Genomic DNA, 14630 nt, shown 5'->3' on the forward strand with positions numbered 1-14630 from the left:
TTACTGTTTTTAATCTTTTGTTTTTGTTTTTGTGAGGAAGATCAGCCCTGAGCTAACATCCATGCCAATCCTCCTCTTTTTGCTGAGGAAGACTGGCCCTGAGCTAACATCCGTGCCGATCTTCCTCCACTTTATGTGGGACGCCACCTCAGCATGGCCTGACAAGCGGTGCGTCGGTGCGCACCCGGGATCCGAACCCAGGCCGCCAGCAGCAGAGCGCGTGCACTTAACCGCTATGCCACGGGGCCAGCCCCAATGTTTTTCTAGTTTAAAATTAATAATTAGCCTTTAAAAATTGAACATTGAAGAAGTATGTCATTTAGAAAGTGAATACCTTCTAGAACCCCAAATGCCCTCTACTCCATCTATTATTAGCAGTTTAGCTGGCTGTGGTCTTTCAGATTTTTTTCTGTTAGTGCTTTTAGTGCTGTAGGCATTCAGAAGAGAATTCCTGAAATAAACAGTCCTTTGTTATAAAGGATAAACCTCTGGGGGTGGAAATACATTTTCTATCCTTAAAACTCCACTCTGTCTCCTCCTCTCTGGTCTGGCTGCTTTGGCCTTAGGCACGTCCTCATCAGTTGTTACCTAGACTAGTGCAATAAACACCTTTTTAACTAGTTTCCCTGCGTACAGTTGTACTCTCTTCAAATTCGTGTTCCACACAGCTGTTGGCGTAACTGAACTAAAGGAAAATCTCACCACATCCCTCCACTTTACTCTAGTTACACTTTGCCCCCAGAGTCCAGTCTAATCTCCTCTGCGTGACACACAAGGCATCTGTGGTCGTGGTCGGCCCTGGCTCTTACCCAGGCCTCTCCCACCCCACTTGCTTGTCACTCCTGTAGGTGAAGCACCGTTTTGCCCTCTGTGACTTTGGACACGTTGTTCCCACTTCCTGGCGTGCCCTTCTTTGCCTTCTCCTGGTAAGCCCCTCTTCATCCTTCGGGGCTGCTCAGAGGACTTTTCTTCTGTGGAGCCTTCCTTAACTCCCTCCCCTTCCTCTGACTATCCTCTGCCCTGACACAGCAAATCACAGCCTTTCCATGCCACCGCTGTACGTACTTCTGATTGCCCTAAGGACTGCACTGCAGGTGGTTACTTTTTTACTTGCTATCTTCTAGTTAGTCTGGGAGGTCCCTGTTCATCTTTGTGTCCCAGTTCCTCTTGGTATACAATAGGTACATGCCAAATGTTGGTTGAACTAAACTGAAGTGGAAAGGGGACCTTTATAGGGCAGGAAACCTCTGTGTTTAAAGCGTGCCACTTGGAAGACCATCTACTCCAGTGCTGTTGGAGCAGACCTGGTGTCAGAGGGCCACGAGACGTGCCCCACTTTATAAGAGACAAGGACCTCAGCCTTGCTGGAAGACTATTCTCAAAGATGAACATTACCAGAGAAAACCGTTTACTTGCATTTATAGCCAGTGCTTAGACTTTCAAAGGCAGACTTCCAGGTCACAGGCAGTTACCCAGGAAATGTGAAAGAGAATCCCATTTAGACTTGTTGCAAACTTTACTTTCAATAACTATGTAGGCCTACATACGTGTAAAAGTCCCAGTCTACACTTGGGGAAACATTTATACCAGTTGTGCACCACACATGAAAACAACGTGGCACACAGAGGTGGCGCAGTCAACAGGCACGTTTCTGGGTGGGAGCTGAAATGAGGCTGCCTCACCAAGTGGTATAGGCAAAAGAGGGGTGTCTGGAGAACAAAGACCTAAGTAGAAAGTCAGGCTCTGCTCTTCCTGGCTGTGTGACGGTGGGCATGTTACTTAAATTCTTCTAGTCTTGATTCCTATATCTGTAGAAAAGGTTTGGTATGTTATTTCCCTCATTGAATTATCATGAAGAATAAATGAAGATACTTTTTTTTTTTTTAAGATTTTATTTATTTATTTTTCCCCAAAGCCCCAGTACATAGTTGTCTGTCATAGCTGCACATCCTTCTAGTTGCTGTATGTGGGACGCGGCCTCAGCATGGCTGGAGGAGTGGTGCCTCGGTGCGCACCCGGGATCCGAACCCGGGCTGCCGGCAGCGGAGCGCACGCACTTAACCACCAAGCCACGGGGCCAGCCCTGAAGATACATTTGAAAGTGCTTTTTAATCTCTAAAGTGCCCCCCCCCCCCAAATATTACTTTCTCTCTTTCTTGAGCTGATGCTCCTGGAACTAATGTGCATAGTGCTTCACGACCACAGGTTGGTGCTGCGTGTGTGTGTGTGTCCAGGATGAGCAGGGCATCTGCCCTTCCTTTCATTAGTTTCCTTTGGAACCCCGTGGTAAACACACGCTGGCATGGGGATTTCGTGGCATGGCTGAGCCTGCTCTTTCCCCTCCCCGCCTATCTTCCTCATACCCAGGGAGGGAAAGAGCAAATATCAGAGCCCTGCAGTTAATTCGTACATGTGAGAGTCAAGGAAATACAGATGCTGGTTCCCAAGCCAAGTACATTATGTTATCATTTCAAGTAGATGGGTATTTTATCTGTATCTAAACCTTACCCCATGTAGTAATTGAGAATTCTGAGTGGGGACTTTCCTTTTGACTGAGGTTAAATCTCAGAGCAATGGGATTAGGGTTACTACTGAGTTATTACAGGATCCAGAGTAGGCAACAGCATGGGAGTGATAGAAATAGAGGACAGAGCCATGCCACAGTGCAGTGGAATGCAACTGAATCCTGGGTGGGGAGTTAGGACACCCATCCTAATCAGCCCTGGCTTAGTCTCCAGGACTGGCTTGGCTGCAACTCTAGCTGTGTTACCCTGAGGAACTTATTTCCCCTCTCTGGGCTTCAGGAGTCATAGCTGTAAAATGAACCATTTGGACCAGGTGATATCTACGTTTCCTTCCAGTTCTAATGGGGAAAGAAGGAAATCAATACTTGTTGAATGTCTGCCATGCACCTGGCATGATCTGCCCTAAGCTACCTTGAAGAAGCTATGCTTCTATGATTCCATCACACATAATAAGTGAGAGTTAGGATTATGTAGAAGATCTATGGCGTCAGACTTGGATTGAAATCTCAGCTCTATTACCAGTATTATTTACCAGTAGTGTGACTTTAAGCAAGTTTCTTAACATCTCCAAGCCTCAGTCTTTTCATCTGTAAAATGGGTCTAGTGACACAATAAACATACGTATATGCTCACGAGTCTCATCTCACTCTGTCTTTCATACATTATAAATTTCTCAAGGAGATTCCACCTAGTCTATTTCCCTCTTTTTCTGGAGGAATAATCTAGGCCTAGAGAAATGAGTGAAGTAACAACATTAGACCATGCAACTAGTTAGAAGCAGAGATGGAACCCGAAGTCAGGTCTCCTGGTTGATTCTGAGCCTTGTGCTTCTTTCCTGGATGTCTTTTTTTAATCATCCCCTGCTCTGAAAAGGACAGCAAAGTCTTCCCATGATGGGCAGCCCAGATGTTTGCAGAAGAACCCAGTGTGGTGACAAACTGCATTCATACACCAGACATTTCCCAAGAATAGCCACTGGGCTCAGAAAGCTTTCAGAGTTTGATTCAAAGACCATGCTCAGCATTTCTTCCCACCCCCCTGCACCCCTACCCACCCCCCACACCTCCTGCCTCCTACCATTTCACTTATTTGGGGGCAGAACAGCCCTCTATGCAGGCATATCCACAGTTCAATGTGGTACTCCTCCCTAGAGAGTAGGATTTCTGTGGTCTTGTCTACCAGGTAGGCTACCAGGAGAACCAGAAGACTGATTCAAAGGGGATCAGGGTCAAAAAAGAGAAGGCTCATCAATCCAGCTCCCCCCTGCAGGGGGACACTGCTGGTGTCTCAGGAGGGTTGTGAAGCAATCAATGGTTAAAGTTGTTCAAGTCCTGGGCACCATGAAATGTTTGTGAGAATGTGTCCTCAATGAGGGCACAGCCCCTTCCCAGAGTTTTTAAACCTGAATTCACAGACTTAAATGCCAGAGGGAGAAGAAAACTCTTATAGGCTTAAAATGATGGAGTTTTTTTCATGCATGTGTCAGCACTAGCAATGCTATGTCTTAAGAACTGAAGCCAAAGCATTAAATAACAGGATTGATAAGCTTGTTGCATTTCCAGAGTAAACGCAAGCGGGAAAGACAAGGATGCCTCTGTGGAAAGTTTCTTTTCAGGAGGTAGCAGCTCCAAGTGGCCCCAGCCTCCTAAGGAGCCATTCGTTTATTAAAGTGCCCATATCTCCTCTCCTTCATCACCCGTTTGTCTGGAAGTTGAATGCTGTCAGGGAGAAGATCCCAGTGTGCATGGACAAAGGTGCTCCTAGGCTGGTCTGTCATAGGTGTGACCAGAGACCAGGGACTGGGTGAGGCCATCTCCCCAGGCACTTCCCAGAGGCATCCAAACAGGCAGGAGCCTTGGACACATGGGGAGCAGCCAAGAGCCACAGAGAGAGGAGAGTCCCCAAGCAAAAATATAGCTAACATCTCTTGGGGGACTTGCAGCCTTGCTCACCTTAGATGAGTTACCTGTCTGCTCCATTCCGTTGCTTGGGATATATTTTTAGGATATTTTCGTCAGCGGCATGTTTGCCAACACTTTATAGATCAGTTACAAAACAGAAACTCTTCCTCAGTGCTCAGGAGAAGCGCAGAAGTGGGGAGAAAGAAAAAAAAATCTTGTTTGTAATTGAAGGCAGGTTGGGAGACGTTCACGCTTTGAAATTCTCCTTCTTGTGAAATGTTTATGAAACACTTTCCACAAACGAGTTATGCAACTGGGACAACAGCTTTGATCATTTTCATCGCCAGTGATATATTCATTAGTGTTGGGCTCTTTTCCCCCTGGAGAGGGCCATGTGAAAATGTCATGGGGAGGAGGCTAAGGATGAGTACCCCAGTGCCTCCATGCCCCATCACAAGACCCCAAAACAGATGGTTACTAAGGAGGTCCAAGCGTATGTCTGGGCCAGCACTCCACCTTTTCCATCACCTATGGTCCTATCCCTGGGACATTTGTAGTACTGTTTTGTGGAAAGAGCACGAGGGGAGGGTCAGAGGACCATTCCCTTGTTGGAGTTTTGCCAGTGTCTTGTTATATCACTTTATACCCATCTCTGAAGCTCTCTGGGCCTCCATGAGATGGGAAGGTAAACTTTTGTCCCCATGGTGAAGCCACGTAAGGAAAGTATGAAGGCCTTCCAGCTTCTCAGAAGGGGCTCTCTCCTCCCAGAACGAGGCTACTGCTTTCTAAAGCAGATGATGTCAGCGAGTTCACTCAGATTAGAAAAGATAATCACTCAGGATACCTTTTTACCTCCCTGGTCACTGCCCAAGACTCAGTGTAATACCTTTGCACAGTGCAGTGGGTGGAGAAGATCCTAAACTAACAAACCTTGTCTACTAGCTGGACGGGATGATCAATGGCTGTCACAGGACACAGCCCTCTGTGGTGGCCCATGTCCCCAGGGATTAGTCCATCTCAAGCAGAGCCTGGAGAAATATTCCACTTGCGTGAGAACTACCAAAGGGACCCTGGTGATGATCTTCGTGATTCCGGGCAGGCTGTGGGTTTGGTTAGGTTTTCACAAATACAGGGGAATTAGGTTTTCATCCAATTTGCCTCCGGTTCTCACATTAGAAGTCAATGGGATCCAACAGAAGTCTCTCTATCTCATCTTCCAGTTCTGCAGACAACACCCAGTTATCTGGAAAGGCTCCAATCTTTTCCATTCGACAGCTGTGAAAGGGATTTTTTGATTTGTGCAGGACTTAATTTCTTAGTTTCTTAGCCCCTGAACTGTCAGAGAATTGTTGGCAGAGTGTGCTGGCGGCAGTAAGGGTAGCTGATGTATCTGCTTCCCCTCCTGTTCCGCTCTGCTCGTTCTGAGACCCACCAACCTGAGCAGAGATTTTAGAACTTGTCATAGAAAAAGAAGCCTTCTTTATTGTCTCTCAATGGGGTTTGTTAAGGATTGTCTTCTTTGGGGGTTACTGTCAGCAGCTCACACCCAAGGGGTAACAAATTATGAAAAATGAAAGAGTAAAAGGTCGACAAAGCAAAAACTCAGAAGAATAGCACGCTGGGTTGTCAGAACACCCCAGACTAACACCTAAAGGAACTTTATGCTATGAGACCTTTCATTTTCAGACCTGGGAGGTCAACAGTGCCCCTAAAAGAATTTGGAGGGCAGTTGATCCAGGAAGCAGATGAAAGGGTGAGTTTTCTTTTATGATGGTGCTGGTTTCTGAAATTAAGTGTTGCAGGAAGACCTGGCACTGATTCTAACAGATAGCACCTGGGTTGGAGGCAAAGCACATGTTTTCAAGGTCTGTCATAGCTGCACCGCCTTATCTCCCCATTGCTCATAATGAGTCTATAAAGGAACCCTGACACTTGCCTCGGAGCTGAAGCCGTGCCAAGCTGCCTGGGGTGGTTCCACCAGTGTGGTTTCAGCTCCAATTTTCCCTGTTCTCCCCTGTCCCCCTTCCTCCATTCTGCCTCACCTGTCCCCACTCTAGGATGAAGGATGCCCTGGGGCAGGAGGGGGATAGAGAGGGTAGATGTGGGGAGGGGAGGCCAGCCAAAAAGGCTCTGCTTAAGTAAAATCTCTCAGAGCAAATCTTAAGGTTGGTGGTGGTGGTAATTTTAAATAAGTAGTTTATCATCTATTCCTAGCTTTCTAGAACCTGCTAACAAATGTTTTCCTGGAATCTAGGATGTGAAAACTCTAATTTCTGAGGGAAGAACTAGGACACTACAGCTCCTTAGACAGAGATGCCAAGTGGGGTGGGAAGAGCTGAGGGGCACTGGGGGTAGGGATTGGGGCTGTCCGGGAGAGCACGCCCAGGTAGCCGTACATTTTTAGTTTTCAGAAAGTCTAACTCTGCCCTCACCGTGCTCCTTCCTATCTCTCTCCCTTCCTCCTCTTTGCTCCCAAGGCTCCAGGAGAGTCTCTTTAGGTGAGAGGAGAAGAGAGGAATTATTTGTAAAGACTGTCCCTAAAAGATGCATCCTCTTATCAGTTTTGGTGCAACAAGGGCTTCTTGATGCTGTTTAGATCTGCTTTATCTAAGAACACTGCAGCAACCTGGATTGGCCAAGTCTGCCAAATGCACTAGGAAATTAGAATTTATAATTCCATTTTAGGACTGAAAGAGAGAAAAATCATATAGAATCGTATAACAGATGGAGAAACCAAGTCCCATAGACGCTAAACTATTGCTTAAGGTTACACAGTAAGTTCGAGTCGGAGTTAGGATGGGAAACAAGGTCTAGCTCCCCGTTAAATGTTTTCCCCACTGGAGACTATGGAGAAATGGGTTGTGTTTATGTATTTTGTTCAATTAACATGCATTGGGTTCCCGCTCTGTGCAAGGTACCACATTTAAGACATTAGCTCCCTCCTCAGTCTCTAATGTCACTCAATAGGATCTAACTCTCCAACCAAAGGGAATTCTTTCTTCTTTTACTGAGGAAGATTCACCCTGGGCTAACATCCGTGCCCATCTTCCTCCACTTTACGTGTGGGACGCCAGCCACAGCATGGCTCGATAAGCGGTGCATATGTCTGCACCCAGGTTTCCCAACCCACAAACCCCAGGCCGCCGAAGCGGAGTGCGCAAACTTAACCACTACGCCACCAGGCCAGCCCCAGGAATTCTTTCTTTAAGTGATCCAAAGCACCATTTTCCCACAGAGATTAAGCACAAGTATAGCTGTTAGTCTGAACCTTTAACTTGGGTTAAACTAGTATAGACAGGAGAGATTCCAGGATGTCGGTGACATTCCCAGTGCAGACCAACAAAATGGTTTTAGCCGGATCTCTATGGCCAAGAGTTTCCATCACAGGGTCACCCCAATGTCTTTTATAAGGTGTGGTCTAGATCCGGTGCTCCTTGCCATATTATATGAATTCGAAGTCACTTGGCTCGCCCACCACCAAATGAACTTCCTGAAAAGCTGCAAGAGTGAAGTTGTTCTCGGGGTGGGAGGATGGGTGGACACGAGTTGTGCTTCCTGCCCTGCCCTTGGACACCTGGGAAACCCATGAGTGGGTGGGTGTGCTGTCATTGAAGGGCGCTGGAGGCTGGGCAGAGTCTGGAAACCACCACAGGCCCCTTAGGCTGCAACTGCAGCAGTGACTGTGAGGGAGACATGTCCTTGCCTGTAGGGAGACAGGCAAGGACTGTCACCAAAGCCACACCGGCAAAGAGGGCTGGCTACAGAGGCAGCTTAGCACGCAGAGGATGGAGAAGTGTGGAAAACAAGGGGGGATGGAGGGAAAGCTGGTTCCCAGACTTCGGGATTTTGTGTACCAGGAAAATAAAAAACAGAATATGGGGGAGGTTGATAAAGGATTGCCAATATTTTTTACTTTGTGAGGTGGGAAGTTTTTAAAATACCATTTAGGATCACCATCATCTCATAAAAGAAATTCTAACATATCCCCCCGAGAAAAAAAGGAACATCATCTCAGAGTTTACAGGAAATTTTTTAAGTCACTACGATATCCTTACTTGTTCTCATTTCAACGAAGAAGAGCATAAACTGCCGCATGTACAGGCACAGCCCCTGGAATGGTGTTTGGGAACCATCAAGCTAAGTGGATTCCCCATCTTGCAGATTATTACTCCGGGGGGCCCCTCATCTCTGTCTCTCACTAGCTGCCCTGGCCTGAAGGACACACACGCAGGAAAATTGAGCTGCAGCCCCGTAGGCCCTGAGCTAGCTCTTCACTCTCCAGGCTTGTCACTCAGCTCCTGCCTTGGTCTTCTCTAAGTTTCCATTTCTGTCTGCCTGGGGAGGCCTAGAACTGACACCCTCTTCGTGCCCCCACTTACAGATTAAAACTGAGGACCTCAGTGACTCCCTGCAGCAGACCCTCTCACATCGGCCATGCCACCTGACTCAAGGACCTGCCATGATGTCCGGAAACCAGATGTCTGGGGTAAACGCCAGCCCCTGTCAGGGAGCCTGATCTTCTCAGCAGGCTGATGAGCTTATTTCAAGCCTTCTGCAAACTGCTTGACCTCTGGACCTGGCTCTCAGTGAATCCATATTGGTCTAAAGAACCCCTTGCGGGGAAGGGGAGAAAAAAAGAAAGAAGGGGAGGCCTGGGGTGGGGGTGGGCTTACAAAACAGTCGTCTTAAAGATGAAGCCTGGCTGGATATGCAAAGAGGGAGGTCTCTACCTCTCTGGGAGTAAAAGGAGCCAATCCTGCCAAAACGGTGGACCTAGCAACTACAGGGCTGGTGTCTTCCAGCCATAGTCAGAGAAGCCCTATGGGGACAGCTACTGCTACAGATACAGAGCGACTCTGTCCCCAGTGGGCCCACTCTCCTCCCCCAAGATTTTACATCAAAGCCAAACTAGAAGAGAGTGCTGTGCGGGGCGGAAAGTGGCATCCTCAAACAGTGAGGGCAAATGTCTGAGAGGACAGGCGTCCATGTGGTGTCCCCTTTCTTGGTCTAGGTGACGGGGAAAGAAGAGCCATCCCTCCTCTGGAAATATTTAAGACTAGAATGTGCATCCATTCCTTCACCTCTTCCTTCAGCAAGCGGTTACCAAGTCTTTTCTTCTGCACAGACCTAAGCTCAGCCCTGGGGGCACAGAACCCTGGGGGACTAGATCTCAGGGGATTCCCAGATCCCCCAGTACTGGGACTGGTATTTCCCTTTTTGGGGGCTGATGGGAAGAAACCAGGAGAAATGGACTTTCTGTTTAGTCAAATTGGTTTTATTAAGAACTAATAACTTGCCCCTTCCTTCAGGAAAGGTTCAGGCCCAGGAAATGGTCAAGACGTGGCTTTTAGCATAATCAAGTGGCATGAGACTTAAAAAAAAAGAAAAAAAAATTAGACAGTTGGGATTGCATGTCATTTCTAGGGCAAACCTCTGAGATGTGTAATACCTAGTCTGTGCTCTCAGGGCATTTACCGTCTAGTTGGGAGACAGGCCTGACACACACAAAAGTTAAATAACAAGGCCAGGTTTAAGTAACAATAGGTTGCAAGGCACTGCTTGGCCCAGTGCAGGAGCTGTAACGACACCAGCGTTAATGGAGTAGCTACTATGTGCCGGACACTGGAGATACATAGAGGCATAAGGCAAGGTCACTGCCACAAATTCTGAGGGTCTGGAGACCCTTGTGACAGATGGGTAGCAGGCAGATGGAGCCAGCACCACCAACTTGTAAATTCTGTGATGTATGTATCTCCCACGTGCAGGACATGACCTCCCTCCATCCGCTCCAGCAGCTCGTGCTGGTTCCCGGCCACCTACAGTCTGTCTCCCAGTTCCTGCTATCTCAGACCCAGTCTGGACAGCAAGGTAAGAACACTGGGGGTCCCCACATAGACTGAATCCTGTGCTGCTGCTGCTTGCTGGGTGAGGGAGCCCAGGTGTGGGGCGTGGGGGAGTGGCGCACCCCTCTGGTATTCAGACCAGCTTGTCCACCTCAGGACTTGAGGAGAGGACCCTGGTATTGCCCCTCCAGGCTGAGTCTCCTTCTCTGCTTCCCCTTCCCAGCTTCCTGCTTGGTCTGGCCCACCACTTCAATTTCACAGAGTCGAGACTGAAGGTGCAAGGGTGGCAGGAAGCTGGGGCAGTACAAGGAAGGAGGAGCTCCTTGGGAGATGCAGTACAGACAAGTGCCAATTCCTTGGAAATCTCTCCGGGACACGGATTCAGACTTTCAACTCCCGGGAAGCTTGACTGTGATTCTATTTGGATAGAGCGGCAGTGCCACCCACAGGCTGTTTTCAGGTTTTCTCTGGCGGGGAAGTTACTACCAAAGAACTTCTCCTTGGTCGAGAGCAAACAGATTAGAATATTCATAATATTAGCTAACATTTCTCGACCATGATGTGCCAGGAGCTCTGCTGAGTGATTTTCCTGACATTTTTCAAAATAACCTTGGGCAGTAGGTAGTCATATTATTATGTCTCTGGTGACCTACTAGAAGGTTGCAGAACAATCTGTCTGTGTTCTTGGCCATTGTACTGTCCTGCCTCTCCCTCTCCCAGCTCCATCAACTAGGGCCAAAAGTGGCGGAGGAGGGGGCCAGCCCGGTGGCTTAGCAGTTAAGTGCGCCCGCTCCGCTGCTGGCGGCCTGGGTTCGGATCCCAGGCGCGCACAGCCTCACCGCCTCTCCGGCCATGCTGAGGCCGCATCCCACATACAGCAACTAGAAGGACGTGCAGCTATGACATACACCTATCTACGGGGGCTTTGGGGGAAAAATAAATAAATAAATAAATAAATAAATAAATAAATAAATAAATAAATACAAATTAAAAAAAAAAAAGTGGTGGAGGAAGTATAAGCTCCCCTCACTTGCATGAATCCCCAGTAGAAGCTTTGGAAACCCAGAATCCAAACCAGATGCAACTCTGCCCAAACTACAGTCCCCATCCTTAGTTTCCAAGTCATCTCAGACTGTTATTATGATGATGAATGAGAACGTATTTGAACCTTTAAGTATTTATTTTAGCTAAACAATATGTATCATACTCTTGGAATAGGAAAAGGAAGATAACAGTTAGTTCAATTTCTTTTTGGAAGATAGCGATGTGAAAATGGCCCAGGTGTATAACCAATGAGGTCAGTGTATGAAGCAGGGAAAAAAAGAAAAAAAAAAAAACCCCAGTTTAAAATTTGGAGTCAGAAAAACTCATTGGTAAAAAAAAAAAAAAAAAAAAAAAAATCACTTACTAGCTGTGTGTCCTTGGGAAACTTACCTAACCTCTCTGAGGTTCCATTTCCTCCTCCATAAAAATGGAATAATAGTAAAACTCCACCTCACAAGGTTATTGAGGGTTATTTGAAATAATGCATGTGAAAAGGCTTTGTATATTTCAAAATGCAATCTAAATGTTAGGCTACTATTAGTAGTCAAGCCTCTGGACTCCCAGTCCAGGGTTCCTTATAAGAGCTTTTTTGCCTATTTATTTTAATAAGGAAAAATTAAGCTCTGACTTTTTAATGCTGAGGAGCATAAAGGTCAGCACATGCTGTACCTCGGTGACCCCAGAACAGCTTAGGGACGACAGAGACCCCAGGTTCTGCTCTGTGCTGAGTGATTGGGGTGACCTGCCCCATTGTCTGCTTTGGTAGTTTGATGGCCCCATTCCCGCAGTGACAGTGAGAGTTCCTGGCTATGGCCCTTCCTAGAGGGAGGCCATTGTCATGACCACCAACCAGGCAGAGCCCTTCATGGACAGTTTCCCTGCAGAGGGAGAGAGAAAAGTGGTCCTCAGGCAGTGCAGCGAGCAGGTAGAGTTCACACCACCAGATTGAATTTCCAGAAGCTTGACCTCTGGTCTTCTCTTCTCTCTTAGCCCTTCCTCCCAAGTATAAAATGTCCTGGTTCTGCCAAGAGCCTCTGGCCAATGGTCTACTGCCCTTTGGAGCTGTATGGCCCCATCCACTTGGTCTGACATCCTTGCGGCTTTGACTGGGGCTTTGTAGCCATCCCAGCTACTTCTGCAGGCAAAAAGGAAATCCTCGGCTCCAGCTTGAATTCATAGTAGTCACCCCCTGCATTTCCTTTCCTCTTGGATTTCTTCAGCCCTGGTTATCAGATCCCAGAGCAGATTGTCTTGATCCTCTTCAGCCTTTGCACCACTCCAGGCAGGCGGGCAAGCAGAAGGACTGGTTTGGGGACTGCAGTTTACATCTGTTTATCCCTGTGTCTGATTTGCCTCCACCTGTGTGTGGCAATGCCTGGCAGTGCCCGTGGGGGCCTCTCCACGGGGCTTGAGGTGGGTTGAGGGACCTCATTAGGTAGCAGGGGGTGGGGACAGTTATCGTGGTTCCAAAGTTGTAGAGCATGTCTTTCAGATGGCCTGGATTTTATTCCATTGTTCCTTTGTCCCTCCCCTTTCACCCAGGTCTGCAGCCAAATCTTCTCCCCTTTCCACAGCAACAAGGCTCTCTCCTCCTCCCGCAGACTGGGCCTGGCCTGGCGTCCCAGGTAAACAACTGCATTCCTCCTGTTTCCTCTAGGAATGTCTCAGCTCTTGACAGAGTAAGCTCATTGGTTTTCTCCCACTCCATTGACAGTACACTTACCCCTCTGGGAAGAGGGAAAATCCAGGGATTATCCCTGCTGGCACATGAGGAAATTTAAGCCTCAGCCAGGAGAAATGATTGACCCAATGTTACTGGTGGAGCCAGAATGAGAACCCAGAGATTTCAGCTCCTTGGCCAGCATGCTCTGTAATGCAGCCACGCTGCTCCAGCCCCAATCAGGCCCTAGCATCACTCCTCTTAGAACCAGGGGTCAGCTAACTCTCCAGGGAAGCCAAGGTGACTGCCAGCCCTGCCTGGGTGCTCCCAAGCCCTAAGGGGGAGACCAGAGTCCCATAGGCCTGAAGTCCCAAGACCACAAAGCCAGTGGCTCTCACTTCTAGGCCTCTCTTAAGATCTGCTATTCTAGACTGCCTCCTGCAGTGGGCACGTGGCAGGTCAGGAGGACTGAGGTCCGCGAGAGAGGCCGATTGCAGAGCTGCATGGTTCCACGGAGCACCTGTCTGCTGATTAGAAAAAAGACACCTCTTCCTCTGGCACAGCCAGACACAGCCTCACCCCAGTGTATATGACTTGGTGAGAGTAGCAGCAACTATGTCGTAGCTGCCACTGTTCCCCTCATCTGGGTGCCCTGTGCAGTTAACAATCTTCACAGCTGCATGAGATGGCTCTGCAGAGATGGGTTTGCAGAAGAGTTGGGAATGACTGCAGAGATCCTAAAGTCCCTTCTCTGTGCTAAGATTCCCATGGGTCATGAAGAGCCAGGGCTTTAGAGGGCTAGTCCACTGAAGACATCTGGAAGGGAGGAGGGTGCCATCTAGTGGCTAACAGAAATGGGGACACTGGAATCAAAAGCTCTCCTACTTCCTCCTGACTGCTCTCCTCATAATCACCATAAACTTAGGTCTGGAAGAGATCTTAGGGAGTCCTTAAAATCAACTCTCGCATCTTATAGTATGAGAGCCGGGAGAGACCAGAAGCAGAGAGACAGTTGAGAAGATGACTAAGAACATCCTGGGCAGTGGTAAGAAATGACTGGCTTAGGATTGTGGCAATAAGAATAGAGAGGAGGGGATGAGTGAGGAGACGTTTAGGGAAGTTGAATCAGTGCAGTCTGGCATCAGATTGGATATGAAGGGGGAGAAGGTCTAGCAAAGAACTCAGTCAGTGTTTGTCAGATGAAAGAACAAATGAATTAACGAAAAAGAAGCCTCAAAGAGAACTGAGGCTTTGTCCTGACGGTTTGGTCTATGCCACCCCCTCTCTGCAAACGGGATCAAATCCATAATCATTTCAAATCATTCTGTTCTAAAAGACCCTTCACTGGGGAAAAGAGACTTTAACTTCTCTCTAGTCCTTTTACCTTCCTCTTCATAAGGAGGCCTATCTGAATGGTAAACCTGAATATTTTGGAAGAAAGAAGGAGTAAAGTTGACCTCAGTCTAGGAAAAGAGTAAACTGGAAAGGAGGGAGAAGAGAGTGGACTTAGGTCAAGTTATCCACATGTGCAGTGGCCCCTGCACTGGACACAGTGGGGTCCCCTCCTTCTTTGTGGAGTGATAGATGTCTTCACTCCTGATCCCAAATGGGCACGATATGGGTTCTAGGTTTAAGGGTCCATTTTCCTATGAAAATA

The 14630-nt window shown here is 47.8% G+C and overlaps 1 protein-coding gene across 1 annotated transcript in view; it reads left to right on the forward strand.

Annotated features, from left to right (window-relative positions):
• The window catches only part of POU2F3 (POU class 2 homeobox 3), a 77336-nt gene that overhangs the window by 48870 nt on the left and 13836 nt on the right, over positions 1–14630 (forward strand). Inside the window, exons 4-6 of the mRNA XM_004427207.3 lie at positions 8808–8912; positions 10192–10294; positions 12856–12938. Coding sequence (XP_004427264.1) covers positions 8808–8912; positions 10192–10294; positions 12856–12938 — 291 coding nt within the window. The remainder of the gene's footprint in view (positions 1–8807; positions 8913–10191; positions 10295–12855; positions 12939–14630) is intronic.

The sequence above is a fragment of the Ceratotherium simum genome, chromosome 7 (genome assembly GCF_057802395.1).
Source record: "Ceratotherium simum simum isolate JZ-2026a chromosome 7, ASM5780239v1, whole genome shotgun sequence".
In the NCBI taxonomy this organism is placed as follows: domain Eukaryota; kingdom Metazoa; phylum Chordata; class Mammalia; order Perissodactyla; family Rhinocerotidae; genus Ceratotherium; species Ceratotherium simum.